The sequence below is a fragment of the Podarcis filfolensis genome (assembly GCF_964270895.1).
Source record: "Podarcis filfolensis genome assembly, chromosome: 13".
NCBI classification, from domain to species: Eukaryota; Metazoa; Chordata; class Lepidosauria; order Squamata; family Lacertidae; genus Podarcis; species Podarcis filfolensis.
In genome coordinates, this window is record NC_139615.1 from 52,833,645 (window position 1) to 52,858,850 (window position 25,206).

At 49.1% G+C, this 25,206-nt stretch overlaps 1 protein-coding gene across 5 annotated transcripts in view; it reads left to right on the forward strand.

Annotated features, from left to right (window-relative positions):
* TRPV4 (transient receptor potential cation channel subfamily V member 4) overlaps positions 1–22,433 on the forward strand; it is a 48,898-nt gene extending 26,465 nt beyond the window's left edge. For 4 of the 5 annotated variants that reach the window (XM_083583832.1, XM_083583831.1, XM_083583834.1 and 1 more), the window contains 12 exons: positions 51–191; positions 4,629–4,927; positions 6,029–6,208; positions 6,323–6,481; positions 9,119–9,211; positions 10,947–11,020; positions 11,538–11,703; positions 12,983–13,049; positions 15,779–16,095; positions 16,984–17,111; positions 20,549–20,670; positions 21,620–22,433. In XM_083583832.1, the coding sequence (XP_083439958.1) occupies positions 51–191; positions 4,629–4,927; positions 6,029–6,208; positions 6,323–6,481; positions 9,119–9,211; positions 10,947–11,020; positions 11,538–11,703; positions 12,983–13,049; positions 15,779–16,095; positions 16,984–17,111; positions 20,549–20,670; positions 21,620–21,777 (1,904 nt within the window). In that variant the 3' untranslated portion in view covers positions 21,778–22,433. The remainder of the gene's footprint in view (positions 1–50; positions 192–4,628; positions 4,928–6,028; positions 6,209–6,322; positions 6,482–9,118; positions 9,212–10,946; positions 11,021–11,537; positions 11,704–12,982; positions 13,050–15,778; positions 16,096–16,983; positions 17,112–20,548; positions 20,671–21,619) is intronic. The other variant, XR_014541269.1, reaches the window with a different exon arrangement.
* Positions 22,434–25,206: the final 2,773 nt, after the last annotated feature.

A 25,206-nucleotide genomic window follows, 5' to 3' on the forward strand; every position in this document is an offset into this window, starting at 1 on the left:
GCCTAGTGGCTTATGCCTGAATGGTGGTTCGGGTTGTGTGTCCCCTCCAGGCCAGACTGCACTGCACATTGCGATTGAGCGGCGCTGCAAGCACTACGTGGAGCTGCTGGTGGAGAAGGGGGCAGACGTCCACGCACAAGCCCGGGGGCGCTTCTTCCAACCCAAGGATGAGGGCGGCTACTTCTACTTCGGTGAGCGGGACAGGGAAGCCTTGAGATCCCTCCGTGGGGTCTGTCCCGATTCTCTGCCAGTAGCCGCTGCTGCTGCTGCCTCATGAATGTTGTTCTTTTTTCAAAAGCGTATAAAAGAGGATCTTGCAATCTGATTATTTTTCCAGCAGAGAACACAACAGAGGGAAAGGCATGGCAGAATGAGGAGAACAAACCACAGCTACAGATGTTGTAGGTTGGGTTAACAGGAGATGGAGGTGCATTTAGGTGCCTGGAGACAGGAGATCTGGAGGCAGACAGGGGCACCGAGGACAAGTTTTGCCATGGGCACATTTGGATTTTAAGCAAGTGCCATTGGATCCGTCAACTAGGGAACTCCCTGCCATCGGAGTCGGTGACGGCCACCAACTTGGATGGCTGTGAAAGGGGATTAGACACATTCTTGGAGGCAATGGCTCTTGATGGCTCCTAGACCCAGTGGCTCTGCTCTGCCTCCACAGCTGGAGCCAGCGCCAGCCATGCTTCTCCATAGCAGTGGGCAGGGGGCTCTTGTCCTTGGGTCCAGAAGAGGCATCTGGTCGGCCACTGTGAGGACAGGTGCTGGCCCAGATGAGCCTCCTTTGGCTGGTCCAGCAGACTCTGCTGATGCTCTTGTGTTTAGGAGTGGGAAGATCACCCTCTCACCACCAAGGGAGCAAAGGGAATGATTTCAGAAGATTTATGGGTGTCAGGGAAAGACCTCAAGTGCGCCCTTGTAAGCATTCAAGGAGGGAGTGCATTTAGTGAGTGAGAATTTTAAGAAACAGGCATCTCCCCCCCCCCCATAAAAGTCAGTTGGCTCTTGCAAGAGTGGCGGAGCCTCTGTGCATTGCAACACCCAAAGGCCAGGGGTCCCTTTTCCACCCAGGCTTTGTGGAGACACATCCATCCAGCAGCCCTGGAAACAGACTGCTCTGTGACTGATTTGGTTGTCTTTCTCTTTTCCATATAAAGGTAAAGGGACCCCTGACCATTAGGTCCAGTCGTGACTGACTCTGGGCTTGCGGCGCTCATCTTGCTTTATTGGCCGAGGGAGCCGGTGAACAGCTCCCGGGTCATGTGGCCAGCATGACTAAGCCGTTTCTGGTGAACCAGAGCAGCGCACGGAAATGCCGTTTACCTTCCCGCCAGAGTGGTACCTATTTATCTACTTGCACTTTGACGTGCTTTCTAACTGCTAGATTGGCAGAAGCAGGGACCGAGCAACGGGAGCTCACCCCGTGGCAGGGATTTGAACCACCGACCTTCTGATTGGCAAGTCCTAGGCTCTGTGGTTTAACCCACAGCGCCACCTGCGTCCAACCTCTTTTCCATAGAATCATACAATTATATATTATTTTTTTTTAAAGATTTTTATTAAAGTTTTACAAAAAAGAAAAATAGAAATTCACAGAATAAAAAACCATAAATTACAGAAAAAAGAAACACACAAAAAAGAAAAAAAGGAAAAAAATACAGAAAGAAAAGCACAACTAATTAAGAAAAATTACATTTAAACAAAGAAAAAATAAAACCATTCCATTTTTCCAATAGCCTCAATTTCATATGCTTATGTTCTTGACCTCCTCGCACCTTCCCCTTTTTGTATTCCCATTCAAATATTTAATTCAGCAAATTCTTACCCTTTGTCAAATGTTTAAACTTTGTACCATAACATATACTATATCCCTATTTTTCAACCAATTATCAATACCTTTTTTGCATAGTCTTAATAACTTTTATCACTAATTACCACTTATTACCCATCCAAGCACATTTTTAACACTCATTAATTTTATAATATTTCTGAAGATAGTCTTTGAATTTCTTCCAGTCTTCTTCCACCAACTCTTCTCCCAGGTCTCGGATTCTGTCAGTCATTTCCGCCAATTCCATATAGTCTATCAGCTTCATCTGCCATTCTTCCAGGGTGGGTAGCTCTTGTGTCTTCCAATACTTTGCGATGAGAATTCTTGCTGCTGTTGTTGCGTACATAAAGAAATTTCTATCTTTCTTTGGCACCAATTGGCCCACCATGCCCAAGAGAAAGGCCTCTGGCTTCTTAAGGAATGTATATCTAAAGATTTTTTTCATTTCGTTATATATCATCTCCCAGAAAGCCTTAATCTTTGGGCATGTCCACCAAAGGTGAAAGAATGTTCCTTCACTTTCTTTACACTTCCAACATTTATTGTCAGGCAAATGGTAGATTTTTGCAAGCTTGACTGGTGTCATGTACCACCTGTATATCATTTTCATAATATTCTCTCTTAGGGCATTACATGCCGTAAATTTCATACCTGTGGTCCACAACCGGTCCCAGTCAGCAAACATGATGTTATGACCAACATCTTGTGCCCATTTAATCATAGCAGATTTAACTGTTTCATCCTGCGTATTCCATTTTAGCAGCAAGTTATACATTCTTGAAAGTATTTTAGTTTTGGGTTCTAACAACTCAGTTTCCAATTTTGATTTTTCCACCTGGAAACCTATTTTTTTATCCATGTTATAGGCTTCTCTTATTTGAAAATAGTGCAGCCAATCTCGCACCTTATCTTTTAATTTCTCAAAACTCTGCAATTTCAATTTATCTCCTTCTTGTTCCAGTATTTCCCAATATTTCGGCCATTTGGCCTCCATATTGGACTTTTTAAGTGCCTTTGCCTCCATTGGTGACAACCACCTTGGGGTTTTGTTCTCCAGTAAGTCTTTATATCTTAACCAGACGTTAAACAATGCTTTCCTGACAATATGATTTTTAAATGCTTTATGAGCTTTGACCTTGTCGTACCACAGATATGCATGCCACCCAAAGACATTATTAAAACCTTCTAAATCCAAAATGTCTGTGTTTTCAAGAAGCAGCCATTCTTTCAGCCAGCAAAATGCGGCCGATTCATAATAGAGTTTCAGGTCTGGCAGGGCGAAACCTCCTCTTTCTCTTACATCGGTTAGTATTTTAAATTTTATTCTTGGCTTCTTGCCCTGCCAGACAAATCTAGAAATATCCTTCTGCCACTTCTTGAAACAATCCATCTTGTCCACAATTTGCAAAGATTGAAACAGAAATAACATCCTTGGCAGTACATTCATCTTTATAGCCGCAATTCTTCCCAACAAGGAAAGCTTCAAGTTTGACCATATCTCTAGATCTTTCTTCACTTCTAGCCAACATTTCTCATAGTTATCTTTAAACAAGTTTAGATTCTTAGCAGTCATATTAACCCCCAAATATTTAACCTTCTTTACTATTGTTAGGCCTGTCTCCTTCTGAAACCTGTCCTTCTCAATCGGTGTTAAATTTTTCTCAAGAACTTTTGTTTTAGATTTATTCAGCTTAAAACCAGCCATCTGCCCAAATTCTTGGATCACTTCCAAAACTCTTTTCGAACTAGATTCTGGCTCCTGTAATGTTAAAACTAAGTCATCTGCAAAAGCTTTCAATTTATATTGCTTAGCTCCGACCTGAATGCCTTTTATCAAACGGTCCCTTCTAATCATATTCAATAATACCTCCAGGACTGTGATAAATAACAATGGGGAAATTGGGCAGCCTTGTCGTGTACCTTTCTCTATCTTAAATCCCTCTGTCACCATATTATTCACAATTAATTTAGCCTTTTGTTCTGAGTAAATTGCACTTATACCATTTTCAAACCCTTGACCCACCCCCATCCCCTGAAGATTTTTCTTCATAAAACTCCAAGAAATGTTGTCAAAGGCTTTCTCCGCATCTATAAAGATTAAAACTGCTTTGGTGTTTATATTCACTTGCAACTTCTCCAAGATATTGATTATGTTCCTTGTATTGTCCGACAAGTGTCTACCCGGGAGAAAGCCCGCTTGGTCCTTATGAATCTCTTCCAGTAGTACTTTCTTTAGTCTATTTGCCAAAATGTCCGCAAATATTTTGTAATCCACATTAAGAAGGGATATGGGGCGGTAGTTCTTAAGTTGCGTCTTTTCAGACTCAGTTTTTGGTATAAGTGTAATATAGGCTTCCTGCCACGACTCCGGCGCCTTTTTCCCCTCTAGTATCTCATTGCATACCTCCATTAGTGGTCGAATTAACCAATCTTTCAAGACTCTATAGTACTATAGAATCATACAATTATAGAGTTGGAAGGGGGACCCTAAGGGTCGTCTAGCCCAAACCGTGCAGTGCGGGAGTCACTGCTAAAGAATTGCTGACCAACAGTCACCCAACCTCTGTTAAAAAGCTTCCAAGGAAGGAGAGCCCACCCCTTTCTGGGGGGGGGTCTGTTCCACTGTGCAACAGTCTGACCACCAGAAAGTTATTCCTAACGGCTTGTCGGAATCTCCTTTCTGGTTATTGGACTCTGTTGGCTCCGGTCCCCTGCTCTGGAGCAGCAGAAAACCAGCTTGCTCCATCTTCCGTCTTCCATCTTCCCTCTTTCCTTCCGCCCTCCTGCCCAGGTGAGCTGCCCCTCTCCTTGGCGGCTTGCACCAACCAGCCGCACATCGTCCACTACCTGACGGAGAACGCCCACAAGCAGGCCGACCTGCGGCGCCAGGACTCTCGTGGCAACACGGTGCTCCACGCCCTGGTGGCCATCGCAGACAACACTCGTGAGAACACCAAGTTTGTCACCAAGATGTATGACCTGCTCCTCATCAAATGCGCCAAGCTCTTCCCAGACACCAACCTGGAGGCTCTGCTGAACAACGACGGTCTGTCGCCGCTGATGATGGCTGCCAAGACGGGCAAGATTGGGGTGAGATCCCTCCCTGGGGGTGGGGGGAGGGAGCTGCTTGGAAAAAAACCAGCCCTGTTGGCCCAAGGCCCGGGGGCAAACCAGGTGCTCCAGGGCGAACAACCTCACAGGGTTGTTGTGAGGATAGGAATGTAAGAAGTGGCCGCTTTGGAACTGCCTGACTATGGATTCCAGGAGGCTTCTTCACACCACTCTTTCAGCTCCTGACAAAAATATTTGTGTTTAGACAAGTCTCCTTGGATATGGGGAATGTTGCCATCTGGTTTGTTTGTTTTTCAGCTTATCACTGATTTTAATTACTTTTTGAATATTTAAATCTGCTGTATTTAAATCCTTTTCCTGTTAATTTTTTTGTTTCATTCTTTTTGTAAACCACTTTGAGGGTTTGCTTTGACAGTCATGGGGTATATAACTTTTATGAAATAAATAAATTAAATTAAAATAATCATGGGGGGAGCCATGCCGAAAGTCCCGAGCGACTTAGAGGGTGTAGGGAGGAGTCATGCTCCACAGGGGAGCAGGTGGGCTGCCCAGGCAGCATCTCTAGGGAAGAGGAGCTTCTGAGCGGGCGGGTGAAAGAAAGGGGCCTCTTTCGGCCAGAGACCCTGTGGAGTCTCTGCCTTCCACCCCAGGCACCCTTCAAACACAATTCCCATCAGCCCTAGCCGTCATGTGACCGGGGGCAGGACTTGTCGTGTGGCTGCTCTTGTTCTCTAGAACAGCATCCCTGTCGAGGCAGGACAGGCTCCCACTTTCTGGAAACAGCTGAAGACATTTTTCTTCCAACTGGCTTTCCCAGCTGATTGCCCTCCATAGCTTTCTCTCCCATGGATTTTTCCACTCCCCTTCCAAAGCCACCGTGGTCTCCTGCAGAAGCGAGCTCCAGAGCTTAACTATGCACTGCATGGTGAAGGAGCCCTTTCTTTCACTGTCCTGAATCTTCCGTTTCAGGTCCCAGAGGATGCCCTGCAATTGGGGTGCCTTTCCACATTGGTGGACATGGCTGCCTCCTGCAGAAGGGAGTTCCGCAGTTCAGCTCTGCGCTGCGAGGGGAGGGCCTTCCCGTCATCTGCCTGACCCGGCTCCCCCCTTGTCTTGCAGACCTTCCAGCACATCATCCGGCGGGAGATCAAAGACGAAGATGCTCGGCACCTCTCCCGCAAGTTCAAGGACTGGGCCTATGGCCCTGTCTACTCCTCCCTCTACGACCTCTCCTCGCTGGACACGTGTGGGGAGGAGGTCTCCGTGCTGGAGATCCTGGTGTACAACAGCAAGATGGAGGTGGGCAGAGAAGGAAGCTGCAGATCAAGGCAGCTTGGGTTGATGGTGCTGGGCCTTTGATGGGGCAAGCGGGGGCTGCCGCCATCTTTGTTCACCGGGCCCCTCTCCCCGCAGAACCGCCACGAGATGTTGGCCGTGGAGCCCATCAACGAGCTGCTTCGGGACAAGTGGCGGAAGTTTGGGGCCGTTTCATTCTACATCAGCGTGGTCTCCTACCTCTGTGCCATGATCATCTTCACCATGGTGGCCTACTACCGCCCCCTGGAGGGCACTGTGAGTACTGCACCCACTCCACCATGGAGCTCACGAAGGCTGCCGAGCGGGGCAGAGTGGCTGTGATTTAAATTAGGGTTCTGAGGTTTGGGGCGCAGCCTCCCATTTTCAGTTCCCATGATGCCCTAGCAAAAAACTTCTGTGCTGTGCTGGGGCTGGTAAGAGATTGGTAAACGTGCGGTGATTTGCTTTGATCCTCTCAGGCATTTGAACATGGTAAATAACGAGGAAGCCGTGACTTATCAGCTTGCTTTATTTATACCCAGAACTTCAGTCTGGCAATTCCGCAAGAAAAGTAGTGATCGGGAGTGAAAAAGCCCTGCATTTCAGGGGGATGGACTCAGTGGCGTAGCGTGGGGGGTGCAGGGGGGCCGGCCGCACCGGGCGCAACATCTTGGGGGGGCGCGCTCGCACTCGCAGCTCTCTGCCCCTACCTGGCTCACTCACTCTCTCTCACTGCAGTGCTGGCTGTGCGAATCCGATCCGAGCCGCCGGGTTGCCGCCCACTGTGGAGGGGGTGGGTGGCAGGCATGTGGTGCGGAGAGAGAGCGAGGGACTATCTGGGGGAGGGACAGTGCAGCGGCCGCCCAGCGCAGCGCTGAGCACGGGAGAGAACCACACCAGACCAGACCAGGCAGCAGCAAGAAGAAGCTGGCAGCGGCGGCAGGTTAGGGGTTAGGGGGCGCAAATTACTTGCCTTGCCCCGGGTGCTGACAACCCACGCTACGCCGCTGGATGGACTAGGGGACCTTTGGGTTTCCTTCAAAGTCTACAATTCCATCATTCTATGAGTCTACAATCTCTAAATGCTTCTTTAACTTGGAGCGGGGGAAGTATTGGAGTTGAGTGAAATGGAGGAAGTCCCTCAGGCTTAAGGGAGGCAAGCAACGGGCTCCTAATTGGCCTTGCTAATTAAACACCCTAGTTTAGTGCAGCAGCTCCAGCACAGAGAGACATGGGTTCAAAGGGACGGGGAGGGTGTGTATGTGTATGACTTACCTCACAAGTTTGTAAGTTCCCTGGAGAGGGTCAAGCTCAGGATAGATAAATAAATCACCAATGAATAAACTCTGACTTATAAAACAAGTCTGTATTAGACATTGTATCTATGGATAGGGAAAGAATGGCACCTCCGGGTTCAAAGACAATCCACCTCCATTGATTAGACACTTGGGATTGAGAGTGAAGCAGGGTTGTCAAGCCTCTGCTTAAAGACCTCCAAAGAAGGAGACTCCACCACACTCCTTGGCAGCAAATTCCACTGTTGAACAGCTCTTACTGTCAGGAAGTTCTTCCTAATGCTTAGGTGGAATCTTCTTTCTTGTAGTTTGGATCCATTGCTCCGTGTCCGCTTCTCTGGAGCAGCAGAAAACAACCTTTCTCCCTCTTCTATGTGACATCCTTTTATATATTTGAACATGGCTATCATATCACCCCTTAACCTCCTCTTCTCCAGGCTAAACATGCCCAGCTCCCTTAGCCGTTCCTCATAAGGCATCGTTTCCAGGCCTTTGACCATTTTGGTTGCCCTCCTCTGGACACGTTCCAGTTTGTCAGTGTCCTTCTTGAACTGTGGTGCCCAGAACTGGACACAGCACTCCAGGTGAGGTCTGACCAGAGCAGAATACAGTGGCACCAGTGGCGTAGCGTGGGGGGTGCAGGGGGGGGCAGCCGCACCGGGCGCAACATCTGGGGGTTAGGGTTAGGGGGCGCAAATCCACGGGTTAGGGGGCGCAAATTACTTGCCTTGCCCCGGGTGCTGACAACCCACGCTACGCCACTGAGTGGCACTATTACTTCCCTTGATCTAGATGCTATACTCCTATTGATGCAGCCCTGAATTGCATTGGCTTTTTTAGCTGCCGCGTCACACTGTTGGCTCATGTCAAGTTTGTGGTCAACCTCCTAGATCCTTTTCACATGTAGTGCTCTCAAGCCAGGTGTCACCCATCTTGTATTTGTGCCTCTCATTTTTTTTGCCCAAATGCAATACTTTACATTTCTCCCTGTTAAAATTCATCTTGTTTGTTTTGGCCCAGTTCTCTAATCTGTCAAGGTCGTTTTGAAGTGTGATCCTGTCCTCTGGGGTGTTAGCCACCCCTCCCAGTTTGGTGTCATCTGCAAATTTGATCAGGATGCCCTTGAGTCCATCATCCAAGGGGGAGCTGTTTCCATCACATGAGCATCACAAAAGCCATCTTCCTATATCTCAAGGGCTGTCCCAGGGAAGAGGGAGGGAGATCACTTTCTCCTGCTCTGGAGGGGGGGTGCTCAAACCAATGGCTTCAAGTTACAAGAAAGGAGATTCAGACTAAGCATTAAGGAGGGTAAGAGCTGATCAAGAGTAGAACAGACTCCCTTGGAAGGTGGAGGACTCTCCTTCCTTGGAGGTTTCTAAGCAAAGGTTGGGTGGCCAGAGATTCTTTAGCTGAGATTCCTGCATTGCAATGGGTTGGACTAGATGACCCCATGAGTCCCTTCCATCACCTTATGACCTTCCCAGAGGTGCTCTTTACCCAGCTGCTGTTGGGAAAGCAACATGCTGAAGCTGGCCATCCCGTTGGAGCGTGGCCATTGCCGCGTGCTTAGCAGGTGTCTTTTGGCACAGCTCCCAGCAATGTCTCTTCCCCTCTGTAGCCCCCGTACCCGTACACCACCACCACCGACTATCTGCGACTCGCCGGGGAGATTGTCACACTCTTCACGGGCGTCCTCTTCTTCTTCACCAACGTAAGTATGAGCCGTGCGTTACTTGGCAAAGGGGTCTCCTCCTCCTTTCCCCCCTTCTTCCTCGCCAATTTAGCAGATGTGTTTTTCTTTTTCCCTTTTTGTGGGCTCCTCCTGCCATTCTGTGGCCTGATTACAGAGCTTGCAGGCCACATTCTCATCATACTTTTAAAGTGCTTTGATACTGCTTTAAACAGTCATGGCTTCTCCCAGAGAATTCTGGGAGCTGTAGTTGCTGAGTGGTGAGCAAGTCCCTGTTCCCCCTCAAAGGCCTACGATTCTCAGAGATCCCTGGGAAGAAGGATTGACAGTTAAGCCTCTGTGGAAATGGTAGCTCTGTGGGGCGGGAAGTAGGGGTCCCTCTTTAGCCATGACTGTTTGCAGGGCTGCCAGAGTGCTTTACTTTCATGGTGTGCATAAAAGGTAAAGGTAAGGGGACCCCTGACCGTTAGGTCCAGCTGTGACCGACTCTGGGGTTGCGGCGCTCATCTCGCTTTACTGGCTGAGGGAGCTGGCGTACAGCTTCCGGGTCATGTGTCCAGCATGACTAAGCCGCTTCTGGCAAACCAGAGAAGCGCACGGAAACGCCGTTTACCTTCCCACCGGAGCGGTACCTATTTATCTACTTGCACTTTGACGTGCTTTCTAACTGCTAGGTTGGCAGGAGCAGGGACCAAGCAACGGGAGCTCACCCCGCCGCGGGGATTCAAACCGACGACCTTCTGATCGGCAAGTCCTGGGCTCTGTGGTTTAATCCACAGCGCCACCTGCGTCCCTTGTCACGGTGTGAATAGGATTTATCAAATCTCACTCAGTCTTGCGCACCATGCATGCTTGCACTGGGGCACCTGGTTGGCCACTGCAAAGGGGCCTTGCTTGGATCTGAGGATGATAATGTAGCTTTGGTTCTTAACAAAGTTGCAGGACTGAAGGAACAAAGGTTACATCCACACCATGCGTTTAAAGCTCTGTGGTACTACTTTAAACAGTCCTGGTTTACCTGGCGCACCCTTTTTTTTTTAAAGGAAAAACAAAGTTAACCTCTTTTGTCTCACTTTGGTGTGATTTTATTGAATACATAGAAAGAAAATTTGCATTTGTCTCTTCCACAAATCTGTCAAAAAATCTGGAATAAGTAACTTGCTTGGTTGATACATTTCTTGATGTGATAGAGAGCCTTTTATTCTTTCAGTCCTACGTTCATGTTTCTGTGTCTCTGGCGTCTCCTGGTGCCACCTCGCTTGAGCTCCTGTTTCTTAGGATGTTTCTTTCCACTTACCTGTCTGTATCTCATCGCAAACATCCAGATAACCAGCTTTATCTTTTCTTCTTGTGAATATAACATCCCCTGCCAACCTTGGTTTGGGCTGGTTTAACTTTTATGCTTTTGACTCATGAAGTTCCAATTTGGTTTTTGGGTTATATGGTAAAAGTCAACAAAGATACTCTGCCCCCCCCCAAGCCACCCATTCATGGCTTCCCCCAAAGAATTCTGGGAGCTGTAGTCTGTTGAGGGCGCTGAGAGTTGTGAGGAGACCCCAGTTACTTTCCTAGAGCTACAATTCCCAGAGTTCCCTGGGAAGTGAGTTGGGTGGCTAAGCTCAGATGGGTGGAAGTTGCTGTGCAAAATGTCCAGAGGGCAATCAGGTGGACGAAGGCTGGACTAAAAATGCCAAGTTCCTTGAGTAGCTTCTGCCTCTTCTCCATTGTGGACATTTTGTCTTCTCTTCCTCCCCAGATAAAAGACCTCTTCATGAAGAAGTGCCCCGGGGTGAATTCTTTCTTCATTGATGGCTCCTTTCAGTTGCTCTAGTAAGTAAAAGAAAGAAACCAGAGTGCAGCAGAATCAAATTTGCGGCCTGTGTGTGGCCCCCGACAGGTCAACCAGGGGCAAATGTGGCCCTCAGGCCAAAAGGCTAGCCACCCCTGCATTTAAGAGTGGGGGGCCCCTTTGCCACACATTCCAGGGCATCTGCTGGGGTGCTTTCTGGCTCCCCCCTCAATTCATTTGGGGGAGGGAGCCAAAAAAGACGTCCAATGCACATTTAAAGCACATGACTTTCCCCAAAGACTCCTGGGGGTGGTGGTTTGCTAAGGGGACTGGCAGATTGCAGCTCTGCCAGGGGTTAAACAACTGTTCCCACAATTCTTGCATGGGAGGGGTAGCATGTGCTTTAAATGCACATTAGATGTGCTTGAAAACTAAGGTGTGAATCTGCCCATAGATTTTGGGAGCCCTTCTGGGTGAGGCTACCTGGTGGTTGCAGTGTTGCCCCGCTGCTCCCCACCTGTCCGCCCCTGACTGGGCTTTGATGCTTCTTGCCTCCAGCTTCATCTACTCGGTCCTGGTGTTAGTGGCAGCTGCCCTGTACCTGGCGGGCATCGAAGCCTACCTGGCTGTCATGGTCTTTGCCCTGGTCTTGGGCTGGATGAATGCCCTCTACTTCACCCGTGGCCTCAAGCTGACTGGCACATACAGCATCATGATCCAGAAGGTGAGCCAAAGCAGAGCGCAGTGTCCGGGGCCTGTGAGGACCTTGGGCTGGAGGTCTGGCCGGTCATTTGAAGGTGGGTGAAAAGCTGAAGGGACTGTGGGATGCCTGAGGGTTTTGACCAGCAAGGCTGCATTCCTGTGTGCTTATCCTTGCAAAACCAATTTCTCATGGTTTCTTAGAAACCAAGTTGTGCTAACTTTGTCATCCCTCTAAAAGCTTCAGCAGAGCACCCTGTCAATCTGCTCAGAAGAGTGTGTGGCTGATGGGGTCTTCTCTGGGGCAACCGTCTTGCCTTAGTAAACAGAGTCTCAAACAAACTTTATCCTAAGGGCACTGTGAAGCCTTGGTCCCCCCCCCCCCCGCACTCTGGGCAGTGCTGAACTCTGCAGCGCAGGGGCTGGCATGATCCTCAGAACCTCCCCCAGCGTTGCTGGAGAACAAGAGTGGAGCGCCCCCCACCCTGCGCTTGCTTGACAGGGGGGACCAAAGAAACCTCTGCACATGCCCTGTGTTCAGATATACAGCTGCTGATTCCTGGAGGTTAAGGACTTGAGGGTCACTCCCTGGTTCGACTGATGGTGTCAAGCAGCTGTTTTGGTCCCCAAGTTGTGGAACACTTGTGGAATGTGGGGTGTTGCCACCACCCCTCCAATCGTTCAAGATTCGCTCTGGCTCCTTGCTGCAAACGTTCCTTCAGATCAGAAGCGGGAACCCTTTTTAGCCCAGGGGCCACTTTCCCTTCTGGACAGCCTCCCAAGGGCCGCTTGGCAGTGATGGGTGGGGCTGGAGGCGGAAGTGGGCAGAGCAACAAATGCCATTTTTATCTTCCGTTTCTACACATGCTCCCATGCCCCCCTCCCTCCTGGCAAACAAGAGGCTTGACCAGAGGTCAAAGACACATTCCAGGCCGCCATTTGGGGCCGGTGAAAGGTGTGCCCTGGGGAGGGTTCTGAGGGCCAGACAGAGCAGCACAGAGGGCCAGATTTTGGCCCCCCAGGGCCTGCCAACATCTCTGGCCATAGCCAAGAGGCAGTTTCCAGGTGTGCTTTACTGCCTCTGCAACAGGTGAGCACATCCCAGTCAGGAAGGAACACGGGGGTGTGAATCAGGGCCGAAGGGAGCGGCACTGAAGGACACATTTCTCCTTGAATTTCTCACTCTGGCTTCAGACTGTTAGACGACTAATGTGGGGCTCACCCCAGAAGCAGCTGCCTTGAGCCTTTGCCTGCAAACGTTCAGCCTGGTGTGTTGAGTGGCTGCCTTCCCTCTCTGGTTGCAGATCCTGTTCAAGGACCTTTTCCGCTTCCTGCTGGTCTATGTGCTTTTCATGATTGGCTACGCGTCTGGTAAGATGGCTGCCCTTTTCGGAGTGCTGGTTTCTGGGCTCCTTGGTTTTCCTATATTTGAAAATCTGTGTCCTGCTGCTCAGCTGAGCAAGCTCCTCACATACCTGCAAAGTTTGAAATGGGCATCGCCAAGGCTTTTCTTGGGCAGCAACATTCCTTGACACAAATACTGTTGGATTTTGAGGTTTTCAAAAACAGCCTCCAAGGTGTAAAAGATGCTGACTCTGACAAGCTGCTCTATGGCGCTTCCAAATGTTTATTAGTGAGACTTGGACATCAAGCAATCAATTAGCACATAAATTAAAACAAATCAATTACAATTTGGAAACCACAAAACTCAAAACAGCAAATCTAACAAGTCTGGTTAGCAGCAAAACAGAAAGAACATTTCAGTCACCCAACCACATTCCTGAACAGCCAAGTTGCGACTGCTTTTCCTGAATGAACTTACTCACCCAGGCAGATGCTGGTTTGTTTTAAAAATATTCATTTATTGAATAGTTATGAAATACAAATTAAAAATGAAATGAGACAACTGCAAAGGGTGAGTTACTGGTGTTGGAGTTTTGAAGCAGCTCAATAACTAGACAACCTTATAACTTCCTTCCTCTGTATTTTATGGAGTTTTGAAATGGAGAGATAACTCAGAATGTCCAAAAAGGGTCTCCTGCCCACTGGGGGGCCGTGGGATTTCCTAGGGGTGCTAAGATGTCAGTCGTGGAGTATCCTCCCCTCCCCCAGCAGCCTCAGAGGAAAGAAGAACACACAGTTCGTATTTTATGGTTTTTTATTCAGTCATCTGGTTGCAAGACAGAGGATCCATGTCTCCACGCATAGGAGACGTTGGCTTCTCTGAGTCCCTCTTCTTCCGTCTCCCACAACATCCTGGAAACCTACGGGAAGTCGCAGGAGTCACATCCCCGCATTTTCTGTTCTTGAATGCGGAGGGACTGGCCAGCCCTTGGACCAGGAGGGCCTCCCAGACGCTCCAGGGAGGTCTCTGCTGTCTGCTCTCTAACCCCCCCCCCCATCTTGTAACTAGGGATTTTCTCATTCATCTGTACATCAACCTGTCTCCCTCTCCTCCTGAAACTGCTGGAGACACAGGGTCGAAACGTCCCACTCCTCCTCCTCCTCTTTTGAGAGGAGCCGATCAGATGAGGCCTCACTTCCCATTCCTCCTGTTCAGTCCAGTCCCTGACATAAGAGGCAGGCAGGCAGCAGGGGGCGCTGGAGGCGTAAGCTGCCATCACTGCAGCAAGTCCATCAATTTATTGACGTAATTAAACAAAATAGTTTTTAATGGATTTTGAATAAAGGCGCAACTAATTGTTGTGGTTTGGGGTTTTCTTTTGTTAATACCTTCCTTGGTGGGTCATGCAACCCGCTATACTGAATAATGCTTTCTATAGGGTAAGGTAGGGGTGCTGGGGACGAGTTTATGGAATTAAGGGGAGAGCCACTGGGATAGAGTATATCGGGGTGGGGGGCAGACTTAGCCTTTACAATTGTATAGTAAACAAACACTTTCCATATTTTCCCAAATGAGTCCTTTTTCTTCTGCACTCTGGTCACCCTCAGGATTGTGTTGCATTGCCACATTTTGGTCGATATTTAAAATCATTTGGAGAAGCATTTTTAAAAATGGTTCTGTTCAAAATAAATGGGATGACCTAGTGTTGCTATTTTCTGCCCACCTAAAGCTGAGATTTGAATTTTGCATGCTCAATAGAGTAAATTTTCATGCTCAAATTGGTTGAACTTTTTCTGACGCTCAGTCGGCAGGCAGGTTTAATTCCTATAGATAAACATTTGGAGTTTGATGACAGGCTTGGTATTTTAAAACCTTGTTTCTCCCCCCTCCCAGCTTCTAAATCCAACAATATTTAAAACTAGGAGCACTGCTGTAAAAAAATATTCAAAGAAGGGACAACACCACTTTGGGTGCCTTCAGACATTGTGAATATTGTGCAAATTTTCCTGAGGTTAGAATTCCTGCCCTGTTTTCTGATTAGCCTTCTGCACGGCATGCCTGTTGCTGTGAACTATGGCTTTGTGACCAATATGTGCTAAATTTCATTCATGCTGGGGGGGGGAGGCCCGACAATCGGCGCCATTTTTGTTTTTTGCTGGAATCAAATAACACATTAGTTTTCTGGCAGTGGCTTTTACATCACGTGAAAGCCCAAATATGAGGCAGAAATTGAGCAGTTAGGAAAACTTCAGGAAAATGGGAGGTGGTGTGGCGCAGTGGTTAGAGTGTTGGGATCGAACCTGGGAGACCAGAGTTCGAATCTCCACTTGGCCATGAAGCTCACTGGGTGACTCTCATCCTCACCTACCTCACAGGATTGTTGAGGGAGTTAAAGGAGGAGGAGGAGACCCGTGCACCTTGAGCTCCTTGGAGAAAAAAAGGTGGAATATAAATTCAGTGATGAAATGACAATAAGAATAAAATGGACTAAACTGTCCTATGAATGCAGCTTTTGAAGTGTGAATGTATTTGGGACTGTTTAGCCTTGACACCACGTTCTCATCCAGAGGAAGGCGACGTGGTGCCCTCCAGATCATTTAGACCCCAGCTCCCATCAGCCCCAGTCAGCCAATGGCCAGTGCTCAGTGTGCAGCACCCAGAGGGCCCCTGGATGGTAACTCCTGGCCTAGCAGCTCTCCCAGGGAGACTCCCTTGGCTAGTGCAACTGCTCAGTGCCTCCTTGGCTTTCCTGCAGCGCTGGTCTCCCTGCTGAACCCCTGCCCCAGCAGCGAGGCCTGCAACGAGGAGCGCTCCAACTGCACAGCCCCTGCCTACCCTTCCTGCCGGGACAGCAAGACCTTCAGCAATTTCCTCCTGGACCTCTTCAAGCTGACCATCGGAATGGGGGACCTGGAGATGATCGAGAACGCCAAGTACCCTGGGGTCTTTGTCATCCTCCTTGTCACCTACATCATCCTCACCTTCGTCCTTTTGCTGAACATGCTGATCGCCCTCATGGGGGAGACCGTGGGGCAGGTGTCCAAAGAGAGCAAGCAGATCTGGAAGCTGCAGGTAGGCGAGTTGCTGCGGTGGAGTCAGCCGGTGGGCTTGCAAAGAGCCCAGAACACACCTTGATGCTCTGGAACACCCCCCTGTGCTCGTGAATGCAATGCAATTTAACTGTCTTGAGTTCTGAATTCTAAGCTGCTGTAACCCACCCTGGAATCTGCTAGTGAAGGGCAGGTAACAAATGTAATAAATGATAGTAATAGGTTGAAGTTTCATAGCACGGGAATGGGACGCTTGCATCTCTTCCATTGCTTCTAGACTTGAACTCCCGTCCTGCTTGATTGGGGCAGAGAGGAATCCCGCAAGAGGGCCGCCGGTTCCCCATTCAGATCTAAATTAAAGCCTGGACAAAACCCAGTTGTAAGGGAGTGGCTTAGTAAAAGGCAGTGCACTGTCAAAACAATACAAGAAATCACAGGTTTGCAATGCGGGATTCATTTATCATTTCTTGGAAAAAATTAGTATGATTTGAGAAATTTGGAGCTTTATAGTGTAGGCAAAAGTTGTAGAAGACATTATGGTGGGGATTTGTTGCTGATGTTTGTTTTTTGCTGTTTTCATGCATAGTATGAAATTGAGTTTGAATAAGGTTGATTCCAACAAATGGACTTTCTTGTGTGGTTTGGCTCCATGCTAAGATGACCTCAGCATTGGTAGCATCCAAAAAGGCTGCAGAGGCAATAGACCACTTCCAACAACATAGTTTTGACTTGCTATAATTCAAATACTCAAAAAAATAATTTAACAAGTTCTTTGCATCAAGTGGGTTGCCTGAATTGCCCTTGGAGTAGCCTGAGGGTGTCATCCTGAGACTGACATCTGGATCAGTAGAGCCACTGAAACCCGGTCAGGAGTGGACTCTCATACTTCTCCTGACTTCTCTGCTTGCAGTGGGCGACCACCATCCTGGATATTGAGAGGTTCTTCCCCGTGTTTGTCAGGAAAGCCTTCCGCTCAGGAGAGATGGTCACCGTTGGAAAGTCCTTGGATGGGACGCCGGACCGGAGGTGGTGTTTCAGGTAAGGGCAAGAGTCCCCATGGGAGAGGGAGACGTTGACTAAATGCTTTCCATTTCTGGATTAGGCCCTTGAGCCAGAGTTGTCTGCTGGAAATTCTGCGCCAGTCTGGGTGACAAACCAAATTTTGCCCCAAGGAAAACCTCCCCCCACCTGGGGTGTCAGCAGGCATTGCCCATGCCCTCCCAACCACCCATCTCATCACACCCATGAGGACTAGGCACTTGAGATACTCAGGGAACTGCATCCTGGATTAGGGTTACATTTTCTGCACTCCTACAGGCACACAGGTGCACCTAGTGCTATTTTTCTAGAAAAAGAGGCACCAGAACTTGCCATGAACGCCTCCCTTGTTCTCTTAGAATGGCAATGGTGCCCCCTTGAGAGGTGCCAGAACTGAGTTCTGGTCAGTTCTGGCTGAAAAAAGCCTCGGGTGCACCCATTCTGACACGCACAGCCTTCCTTTTTGCCTCAGGAAATGCTGCGGGTTCTGGACGCTTTGCAAAAAGCCTTACATCAGCAGAGAGAGATCTTTCCAACATTTAGAAGGTGCTCTCCAAAATGGAATCTTTTTTCTTTTTTGTATTCTGCCCTATAATTTTAAGACCAGGGCAGGCAATGCCTGTTTTAAATTAGACAGTGCTCCCAAACCAGCTGTTTTTTTGTCAGTACCCTTCATGGTGCAGAGAGAGCAACGAAGGAATATAGGAGAGCCAGAAGTGAGGGGTGTTTGGGATGGCATTGGAGTGGTGGGGTGAGAATTTAGACCCTGAACCAGGTCTGAAGCTTTGAGGGAAGATGGTCCCAGGCAGTGGCGTAGTTTGGGTTGTCAGCACCCGAGGCAAGGCAAGTAATTTGCGCCCCCTAACCCGAGTGAGCCAGGTAGGGGAAGAGAGATGCGAGTGCGAGTGCGCCCCCCCCAGATGTTGCGCCCGGTGCGGCCAGCCCCCCTGCACCCCCCACGCTACGCCACTGGTCCCAGGCCCTTTCTTGGCACAGGAGTGCAGGGCACTGCCTTCTGCAGAGAGTCAGATCTAACTGACTGGCTCCCCAGAGTTTCAGAGAGGGAGCCTTTCCCAGCCCTCCCTGGAGATGCTGCTGGAGACTGCACTTCTTTGGCTTAACATGTGCACTGCCAGTGTTATGTTGGGTCTTGTCCAACAACTTAAATATAACAGAGAACCCAACAGAGAATGAAACGCTGCTGCATTCTCACATTTTTGCCCTTCTGGTTCATTTTTTTATTGGGTAGTTATGGGAGTGTCAACCTCATTTGCCCTCTCCATTCCATATGTCTTCAGTAACTTTTCGATTTTTTCCTTCTGACTCAGAGAGTAGATGCCCTCTTCATTTCTCTGAACCTCTACTCCTAACTAATTCTGAATCTCTCCCAAATACTTCAGTTTGTATTTGTTACCTAGGCTGTTTATAAACCAAGACACTTGCTTTTGTGCAGTTGTTATTAGACAGATATCGTCAACATACAAAAGTAAATAACAAACATTTCCTTGCACCATTGCTGAATATAAACAGGAATCAGCCAGGCTTTGTTTGAATCCCATTTTTTTCAAAGTTGTGTCTATGCATTCATGCCATAGACGTGCACTTTGGTGTAAACCGTATAGTGCCCTTTGCAGTTTTAACACCATGCTGTCTTTTTCCAGCTCATAACCTGGTATTTGCTGTAAATACACCTCAGCGTCAATAGGAGCATTTAAATATGCTGAGGCAACATCAAAATGATTAACTTTTAACCCTCTCAGACTTGTCATTGCTAAAACTGATTTTACTGTTTCAGCCTTTGCTGTTGGGGCAAACACTTCATCATAATGTATCATTTTTCTTTGTGTAAAGCCCCTTGCAACCAACCTGGCTTTCCTCTGACAACTACCATCAGCCAGCTTTTTCACTTTAAAAACCCACTTACAGCTTATGGGCTTTTTACCTTCAGGCAATTCTGTAGGTACAAACACATTGTTGTTTAGCAGAGAGTTATACTCTGCCTGCATTGCCTTTAACCACGCCTCTTTCTCTAGAGTAGGTAACTCTTGCACTTCTTCAAAGTTTTCTGGCTCAGTTACACAAACCTGGTTTATGGTGGCTGGGAACCCATAACGGGCTGGAGGTTGGCCTTTATTACTTCTTGTAGACCTCCTTGGTTCATTAATCTCACCCCCTGGGCTACCTTCAGGACTGCTTTTGGGGTGGATTGACTCTGTAGATCTACCTCCTCCTGTCCCTGTTGCACTTTCTTCTCTCCCCTGCTCCATACTAGCAGCTGGAGAAAAATGCTCAACCTTTACCTCCTCCCTTTCAGTTTCTCTGGGAGAGCTGCCAATTCTTAGCTTTGTTTCAACTGCCTTATCAGGTACGCTCGGCAGTAAAACTTTGTCTGGCAGCAGGTTTGCATGTATCTTGGGCCAATTTCTTTGCTCATTAAAGCTGGCTGATCGACTATAACTCAAAAGATTTTTATCATCTTCAAACCTGTAGGCTTTCGTACCACTTTCATACCCAAGAAATAGCAACTGCTGTGCCCTTTTCCCACCTTTTCTTCGGTTTTTTACAGGTATGTCAACCCATGCCTTTGTCCCAAAGATTCTCAAATGTTGCAGACTGGGACTTTTGTTATAGAGAATTTTATAGGGTATGTCATCTAGTACCCTTGACCATAAGCGATTCCCAATATAATTCGTGGTCTTAATACTCTCAGCCCAGTACTTAATTGGAAGATTTGCATCTGCTAACAATGCTTTCATTTGTGTCTGCAAGACACCTCCCCTACGCTCTGCTACTCCGTTCTCCTGAGGCGTCGCCACATTGGTAAGCCTATGTTTAATCCCTTGGGAACGAAACCAGTTTCTTAGGGAGCTTGCCATAAACTCTCCTCCCCTGTCTGACTGAATAGAGCACACCTTTTCGCCAAGTTGCCTTTCTACTCTTCTTACCCAGAACTTCAAAGTTTGGGCAACGTTAGACTTTTGCTTTAATGGATAGACCCAGCCAAATCTAGAATAGTCATCCACTAGGATCAAACAGTACTTGTTATGGGAGACACTTGGTGGAAAAGGACCAGTTACATCAGCATGAATCAACTCCAGTGGTTTTTTGGTTTCTCTCTGGCTTGCTCTTGCTACTGGGCAAGCCCTGCTTTTAACCTCCTTGCAGATATTACAGTCTAAGTAATTATCACAACTTTTTATGTGTTGTGATAATGAGGTACAGTGAGGTAGGTGAGGCCAAGAGACTGTGACAGTCCCACGGTCACACTGTTAGTTTTACAGTTGAGCAGGGAGTCCTAGTCCAGCACTCTAACCACTCTATAGCACTGTCCAGGTCTGCTAAACCAGGTCTGCTAAACATTTCAGACCGCCCAGGATGACCTCTCTCCCCCCGCTCCCCCTGCCAATACCTCAAATGCCACAATGCTTCCTTCCTAGAGTGGACGAGGTGAACTGGTCTCACTGGAACCAGAACTTGGGCATCATCAATGAGGACCCCGGCAAGAGCGACACCTACCAGTACTATGGCTTTTCCCACACAGTGGGCCGCCTCCGCAGAGGTAGGTGCTGCTGATTGCAGGAGGGGGGCTGGAAGGGGTCATGGGTTGGGGGGCATTCTGGAAGCAGGCGTTGTCAGCTTGCTCACAGGAGAGTGGGGTGCTTCTAGAGTCTGCACGGAGGAACCTGCTCCCACAAGAGGCAGCAATGCCCCCCCACTTGGATGGCTTCAAAAGAGGACAGGACAAATTCATGGAAGAGGATGAGGCTTCCAGCGGCTGCGCTGACTCTGCAGTTGGAGGCAGGAAGGATTCCCGATGCCAGTTGCTGGAGATGAGGGTTACAGAGGCTCTGGCAGCTGGATGGGGGATGTGATCCACTGCTTTGCCATCCTGGAGCCCTGCAGCAGATCTGGTGGTTGGGAGTTGTAGTTCTAAACACCTGGAAGGCACCAGGTTGGTAGAAACAGCAAAAGTGTTGCTGGGGGGATGAAGAAGTCCAGAGGCAGCTGTCCTGCCCCAAATCAGAGGCACTTGGTGCTGGAGGCTGTGCAGAACCCAGGGAGGGAGCTGGGCAGGCTTCTCTTCTCTGCCCAAGTGGAACGGTGGAGGCCAAGCCTCCTTTGTGGGGAACGGCTGAGGGATTTGGGAAGGTTTTGCCTGGAGGAGACTGAAAGACGGACAGGATAGGATAGCTGCCTTCAATCATCTGAAGAGCCATCACTTGGAAGATGGAGCCCACTTGTCTTCTCCTGCTCCAGAGGGTGGGACCCAAACCAATGCACTCAAATGGCAAAGTGGGAGATCCCAACGAAACATTAGGGAGAACTTTCTGACAGTGAGAGCTGTTGGACAGTGGAAGGGACAACCTCGGACTCTCCTTCCCTGGAGGTGTTTAAGCAGAGATTGGATGGCCACCTGTCATGTATGATCTAGTTGAGATTCCTGCATTGAGGGGATTGGACTAACCCTACAGTGTTATGATTCTGTGATTCTTTTTCTCTCCCTGTAGATCGGTGGTCCACCGTGGTGCCGCGGGTGGTGGAGCTGAACAAGAACTCGCAGCCAGATGAGGTGGTGGTTCCCCTGGACAGCATGCGCTCCCCTGCGGCAAATGAGCACAAGCCCAGCTACCCCCAGAGCTGGAGAAAGGAGGACTCCCACATCTAATGGATGCGCAAGGAGCAGGGGCAGAGGGAGCGGGTCTCTGGACTGGGATCAAGAAGCTGCCCGGCCTCTTTGCCACTGCAAGCGCTTGGCGGGCACAGCACCGCTTGGACCCCGTGTGGAGGGAGCTTCCTCTTGCTCCTGCACCTTCACGCGAGGGTCCCGCCTGTAGTCTGCAGAATGTGGCCCACCTGCCTCCTCCAGAGCAGCGTGCAGCGGGAGGAGCCTTCCCCAGGTTATCAACTTGAGGTGGACAGCAGAGGCACATCTTTATGGGTTTGCTTTTGAACACAAAAAACAGAGTTGTCACAATACCAAATTATGCGCCAGTGGGTGGAAGCTGCAGAGGCTGGTGACTGGGAACATCATCCTGTGCGACCGCATGGAGGCTCCATGGCCGCATGGCTATGAGCTCCATGGCGCTGACGTTACAGGAGGCTGGGTGGCAACAGTGACTCTTGCGGGGGCTGTTTGAAGTGGCCAGTGACTCCTGGAGTGGCTCTTTGCGTCCAAGCGGGCTCTAAATTCAGGGTTAACTTCTGTGATGCTGAGCCGGGGCAAATGGCCCAAGGGCTGCTGCATTTCTTACTCCAAATAGTTTTATTTTGCACAAGGTTTTATCTGATTATTTATTTAGTAATAAAAGCCAAAGTATGTCAGCTGCCCCTCCTTGTCTTGCCTGGTGGAGAGAGAGGGGTGCAAGGGTGCAACAGGCAGGGAGTCTGCCGGGTCACTGTGAGCAAGTCACACTGCTGCATCTCACCCCATGTTGAGCCCCTCAGCCCCTTCCCAAGGAGGCCTCTTTCTCCCTCTCAGCTGCTCAGTTTGCACAGAAAACCCAAAGTTTCTTTGTGCCATTTTTTATCCAGAGACACTGTTCTTCCAAATAGATCTGTTTAGTCTGCCCCCCCCCAACGGCTGCTGAGTTGTGTGAGCAGCACAATCATGTGGTCCTATGCTTAGAAATAGTGCAGGGCTTGTGTGTGCCAGGGGTGGGGAGCCTGCGGCCCTCCAGATGTTGTTGGACTCCCAACTCCAATGGTCAGGGATCGTGGACGTTGCAGTCCATCAACATCAGGAGGCCTACAGGCTTCCTCGTCCGCATTCTGGACTTTGGGACCCTGCCTGGTAAAAAGCTTCTGCTAAAACAATGCAGTTCTGAGGTGGTTGATTCTAGCAAGACCTGCACCACCCTGGTCCAGCTGATGGGGTGGTGGGGCTCAGCTGCATGCTGCCATTCCCAGAATCAGAATACTAGAATCAGATAATGGTGGCGTTAGAAGGGCCCCGGGGGTCATCTAGTCCAACTCCCTGCAATACAGGACATCACAGCTAAAGAATCCCTGACAGACGGCCATCAAACATCTGCTTAAAAACCTCCAAGGAAAGAGAGTCCTCCACCTTCCCAGGGAGTCTGTTCCACTCTTGAACAGCTCTTACTCTCCTTAATGCTTAGTCAGAATCTCCTTTCTTGTAAGTGGATTCCACTGGTTTGGATCCTCACCTCCAGAGCAGGGGAAAACAAGCTTGCACCCCCTTCCATGTGGCAGCCATGCAGATGGTTGAAGGTGGCCCCCTTCTCCAGGCTGAACATGCCCAACTCCCTCAACCGTTGGCAAAATTATTTGGCAAAACTGTAGTTTTAGTTGTGTCACAGGATTTGCAGGCGGAGGTGCCTCTCCTAGTTCAGCCTGCATAGCAGCTTTAGTTAAAGGGCAACAAATGGGCAGGTAAAAATAACCCCACATCCAAGTGGGGGCGGGCAGTCTGGCATCCGTGGTGTACAGTGAAGTTTTAAAATCACATCTAGGGCAGAAGAAGACATTACCCTTAGCAGCTCACAGCAAAGCCTCTGCATTGCTATGGAGTGGGGGGGTTTTGCTGCCTATTAGAATGGTTAATAAATGTTGCTTAATAATATATTAACCGTTGAAATAAATACTTGAGTAATAGCTCACAGCCTTGGACAGGAGCACACAGTGTCAGCCTGCAACTGCAACTCTGAGCCACAAGGGGGCAGTGCAGCCCCGGGTACAGTCTCTGCTGGGATCCATCTAGAGAGAGAGCAGTTCTGCTGGCGCTTCCTCAGCTTGTGGCAGGCAGGCATTCAACAGGTATGGCATTCCCATGACCGCTTGGAGCTGACACCTGTTAAAGCAGGGCTAGGGAGTCAAGCCGTGGGCTTTGGACTGCCTCTCCCATTGCCCCCTCCGCGCTGGCCAAGCTGTCTGGGGCTTCAGTCCCAACAACATTTGGAGGGACCACGGGTTCCCCACCCCTGCCAGAGAAGAGATGGTCCCTCTGAGCATGTGCAGAGTGCCTTTCCCAACCAGCAAGCAGCTTTCTTTGAGAGTTGCTCTAGGGCAGCACTGGGTGCATTTCCATCACAAGCACAGAAGTGCCATTCTGCAGAAAGGAATCCCACCACAGTGCTTCACGTGTCAGCTCCCCCATAAGCCCCCCCCCCGGGTTTGTGTCCTGATGGTTTGGCAATGGGGGAGGAAGAGGAGTGAGACGGACGGGGGGATCCAAGGGCTGAGGCGGCAGCATCTTAAGCCAACGAAAGTCAATTACTGCTGGGGGTCACAATGGCGCTTTGTCACGTTGAAGCACGACAGGCGCCTGGGCGATGATGGAGCGCAGCATAAATCGCCCGCGTCAGGGGAGTCTGCCGGCAATGGACTAAGCAAGTGATGTGAAATTGCAGAGTAAATATTCCAAGGAAGGCTCCCTCCCTCCCTCCCTCCCTCTCTCCTCGGTAAGCACTTGACTAGCCCAAAGCGCAGTAGAGGAAAACTCCGAATTGCATCTTTACAGCTCCAGCGTTAATCTCATTTTTGACACTGATGAGGATTTTCTCAGTTGCTCTCTTAAAGGAGACCTGGGAAGAGGCTGACAGCCTGCTTCTAACAGGCTCGGTGTTGATGTGTGGGAACACATGTTGATTTCTGAAGGGAGCGCTGGCTCTTGGAAGAGTTCTAAAACAGAGATCTATCTGGGGCTTAACAGCTTGGCCTGCTGAACAATGCAGTGAGACGCAAAAGGTTGCACATTATTCCGCCAGCCAAACTGCTGCAATAAAAATAAATACATAGGTGATGCATTAGTACAGTATTGGACACATTTGACTCTGGTCAGAGCAACACCCCCACCCCAGCAGCTGAGCAGCCGCTTTTACCACCCTGCACTCAGAATCCTGAAAATGTAAAATAAAACTGTTTCAGGGGCACCGGAGATTAGAATCCTAGAATTGGAAGGGACCTCAGATTCCATTGGTTTGGATCCTCTCCTCCAGAGCAGGGGAAAACAAGCTTGCACCCCCTTCCATGTGGCAGCCATGCAGATGGTTGAAGATGGCCACCTTCTCCAGGCTGAACATGCCCAACTCCCTCAACCGTTGGCAAATTTATTTGGCAAAACTGTAGTTTTAGT